This window comes from Parus major, chromosome 25LG2 (assembly GCF_001522545.3).
Source record: "Parus major isolate Abel chromosome 25LG2, Parus_major1.1, whole genome shotgun sequence".
Lineage (NCBI taxonomy): Eukaryota > Metazoa > Chordata > Aves > Passeriformes > Paridae > Parus > Parus major.
The window spans coordinates 651,309-654,140 of NC_031794.1; the positions used below are offsets into that span (position 1 = coordinate 651,309).

At 68.1% G+C, this 2,832-nt stretch overlaps 1 protein-coding gene across 3 annotated transcripts; it reads right to left on the reverse strand.

Annotated features, from left to right (window-relative positions):
* Nucleotides 1–618: 618 nt before the first annotated feature.
* Nucleotides 619–2,793, reverse strand: MINDY1 (MINDY lysine 48 deubiquitinase 1). 3 transcript variants are annotated; one of them, XM_015650220.3, is made up of 8 exons: nucleotides 2,708–2,793; nucleotides 2,560–2,624; nucleotides 2,289–2,447; nucleotides 1,819–1,921; nucleotides 1,596–1,738; nucleotides 1,332–1,523; nucleotides 1,084–1,221; nucleotides 619–1,007 (listed from the first exon to the last, which is right to left on the reverse strand). In XM_015650220.3, the coding sequence occupies exons 1-8, from the start codon at nucleotides 2,718–2,720 to the stop codon at nucleotides 939–941; spliced, it is 882 nt and encodes a 293-aa protein (XP_015505706.3). In that variant the 5' UTR covers nucleotides 2,721–2,793; the 3' UTR covers nucleotides 619–938. The 3 variants fall into 3 exon arrangements, with proteins under 3 accessions (XP_015505706.3, XP_033375696.1, XP_033375695.1); XM_033519805.1 differs by having other exon boundaries at nucleotides 1,332–1,481; nucleotides 2,289–2,474; XM_033519804.1 differs by having other exon boundaries at nucleotides 2,289–2,474.
* Nucleotides 2,794–2,832: the final 39 nt, after the last annotated feature.

The following is a 2,832-nucleotide window of genomic DNA, read 5'->3' on the forward strand; positions in this document are numbered from 1 at the left end:
GCTCGCCCCCTCCGTCCCGCGCGCGCCCCGCGCCAGGCAGCGGCGGCAGTGACGTCACCGCAAGCCGGGAGTGACGTCACCGCAACGCCGCGGGGAGCGGCGCCCGCCGTGGGGCGGAGCGGGGCGGGCCCAGGCGTGAGCAATCAACGGCCGAGAGGGGATCTGTGCACACCCCATGGGCCCCGGGGTGCCCCAAACATACACCCCAAATACACCCGAGCTACACCCCAAGTACACCCCAGCTACACCCCAAATACACCCCAGCTACACCCCCTAAAGACAGCCCTGTGCGCCCCATATACACAGCCCTATACCCAGCTGTGCCCTACGCCCATCCCTGCACGCCCCATGTGATCCCCTTGTGTCCCTCTGCACCCCCCTGTGCAGGCCCTACACCCCGAACGCCCCCGTCCAGCCCCGTGTGCCCCCCAGAGCCCCCCAGCGCCCCATCGACCCCACTCGCGCCTGTCTCCGCCTGGCGGCCGCGCCGCGCCACTGCACCCCACGGAGGGAACCCCAAACCGTGACCCCAAATCCCCCCGGGTCCCCCCCAAATGCCCCCAAGCCGCGGGTCCGTGGCGCGCAGAAGCCCCCAGTGGTGTCAGGGTGCCAGATCCGTGTAGCGGGGGACAAGTCCTTTACTTGCCAAGGGCTAAGGCCACATTTTGACCAGGGGGGTGCACATGTGCCCCCAGCCCCACACCCACCCATGTCCCAGAGCACGGAATGAGGTGTGGGACCCCCTGAGGGGGCTCACCCTGAGCGGGACCCCCTGTGTTAAGGCCACTGGGAAGTTTAGGGTGGTCCTGGGGTGGCCTCAGACGGTCACCCCTCATCGTTGTGTCCACTCCGGCCCGCAGGGACCCCACAGAGCTCCCTGGAGGATGCAGGGTGGGCGCTCGGGGGGCTGCGGGTGTGGGGACCCCGGACACCAGGTGCTACAGCAGGGCACAGTCCAAATCCGGCCTCGGCCGCTGCCGCCGCTCTCCAGCCGCACGCCCGCTCGCCTGCGGGGACAGGGACAGTGCTGGGGTGTGGGGGGACCCGCAGAGACCCCCACACACCCCGGGGGCGCCTGGCTACCTGCGCCGGCTGAGGAGGAGTGGGGTGAGGATGAGGATGGTGCTGCTGGTACTCCTCTTGCTGCAGCTGCCGCGCCAGCTCTAGGTCGCTGAGCACCGAGGCAGGGTCCTGCTGCAGGGACAGGGCCACCATGAAATCCTGAGGAGCACAAAGACGGGGGGTCAGCACCGCGAGCCCGAACCCTGCCGGGCCCCCCGTGAGCCGGGATGGGACTCGGGTGTCCCTCACTGCCACCCCTTGTCCCCCACCTGGTCCACTTGTCTCTGCTGCAGCCGGTGCTCCGGGGGGCCCGCGGTGGCCCCGTCCTTGCCCGGGGCATGGCTGAGGTGGAACTCGGTGTCACAGAAGCAGCTGTCCCCATCCACGCTGTGCAGGCTCTCCCACACCACCCCCTCCTCCTGCAGGAAGCCCTGGTCCGTCACCAGCAGGTAAAGGTGACCCTGGCGAGAAGGGACAGGCCACACTCAGCCCGGGTGGGCGTTCTGGGGGGCCCGAGGGGGTCAGGGGCACACCTTGTGCTTGATCATGGTGCTGAAGTGGTTGTTGCGGAAGAAGACGCCGAGCTCGCCCTCGCGGGCCCGGGCCGTGAGCTCGCACAGCCCGTGGAACGTCAGCTGCGACGCCGTGGACTCCAGGAACTGCTCGGCCACCAGCCCTGCGGGGACAGCGGGGCCGTGGCGGGGCTGGGGGCGCCCAGCGAGCCCCCCAGGACCGCGGGGAGGGACGGGGGGTTACCTTCGCTCACCAGGCTGGAGTCGCTGGACTGTTTGCAGGTGATGATCTTCTCCACCAGCTGGTTGTAGCTGAGCTTGCCCACGGCCTGGACCTGCTCCGGGCTCTGCGGGAAAAGGGCAGGGAAAGGGGGTGAGCTCCTGCTGGGGATGGAGCCAGAGCAGAGGGGGCTGGGAGGGACCTGCAAACACAACCCAGTGCAACCTCCTGCCACGGCCAGAGGAGTCATCCACCGGCCCAGGTTAAAACATCACCGAGGGCTTTGGACCCTCTGGGATCATCTGGACACCCCAAACCACAGGTGGGGACACCTCCTGTAGACCAGCTTGTTCCAAGCCCTGTCCAACCCGGCCCTGAGCACTCCCAGGGACGGGACATCCATCCTCAGCTTGCTCACCCTGCCCGGGACGAGCCCCAGCTCCTCCCAGGTCTCCAGCCCTGGCATCACTTCAGTGGCCAGCCAGGGGGCTCACCTGGGGGTCCACCAGCCAGCCGTGGTACAGCGGGATGTTGAGGAGGTCGAAGACGATGCACTCGGGGGTGTACTCGAAGTCTGAGACCCCCGTGAACCTGACGTTGACGTCCAGCCCCGTCGCGAGCTTCGGCAGGACCGTCATGGTGTCACTGATGTTCTGGTGGGCGGGAGGAACACGGGGGGGCTGCTCCAGAAGGTGCCACCCCAAATCCTGCGGCCAGCCGAGCTCCCCGGACAGCGGGGTTGGATGTTCTGGGGCTGCTCCTCACCTGCTGGAAATTCAGCTGCAGCCCCTCCGAGGTGTCGCGGGGTTGGGTGGCCAGGATGCAATTCCCTGCGAGGCAGCGGGGTCAGGCCAGTCCCGGCACTGGCAATGTGGGGGTCCCAGTGGAGCCCCCACCCCATTCCCCCACTCACCCAGATGTGCCATCAGCTCCTCGGCTGTGATCACCTCCTTCTGCGGGGGCAGCTTCACCTGGGAGAACCAGAGGAGGGTGGGGATCCTTCCCCTTGGGATGTGGGGAGAGCCCCCAGAGCCCCCC

Excerpts from the sequence above, each read along its gene's own strand:
- MINDY1 (XM_033519804.1), bottom strand. Across the intron at positions 2,475-2,559 it reads TGCAGCTGAATTTCCAGCAG|CCCCCCCGTGTTCCTCCCGC; the intron begins GTGAGGAGCAGC and ends CTTCTGGAGCAG. Across the intron at positions 1,739-1,818 it reads CTCCAGCCTGGTGAGCGAAG|GGCTGGTGGCCGAGCAGTTC; the intron begins GTAACCCCCCGT and ends CTGTCCCCGCAG.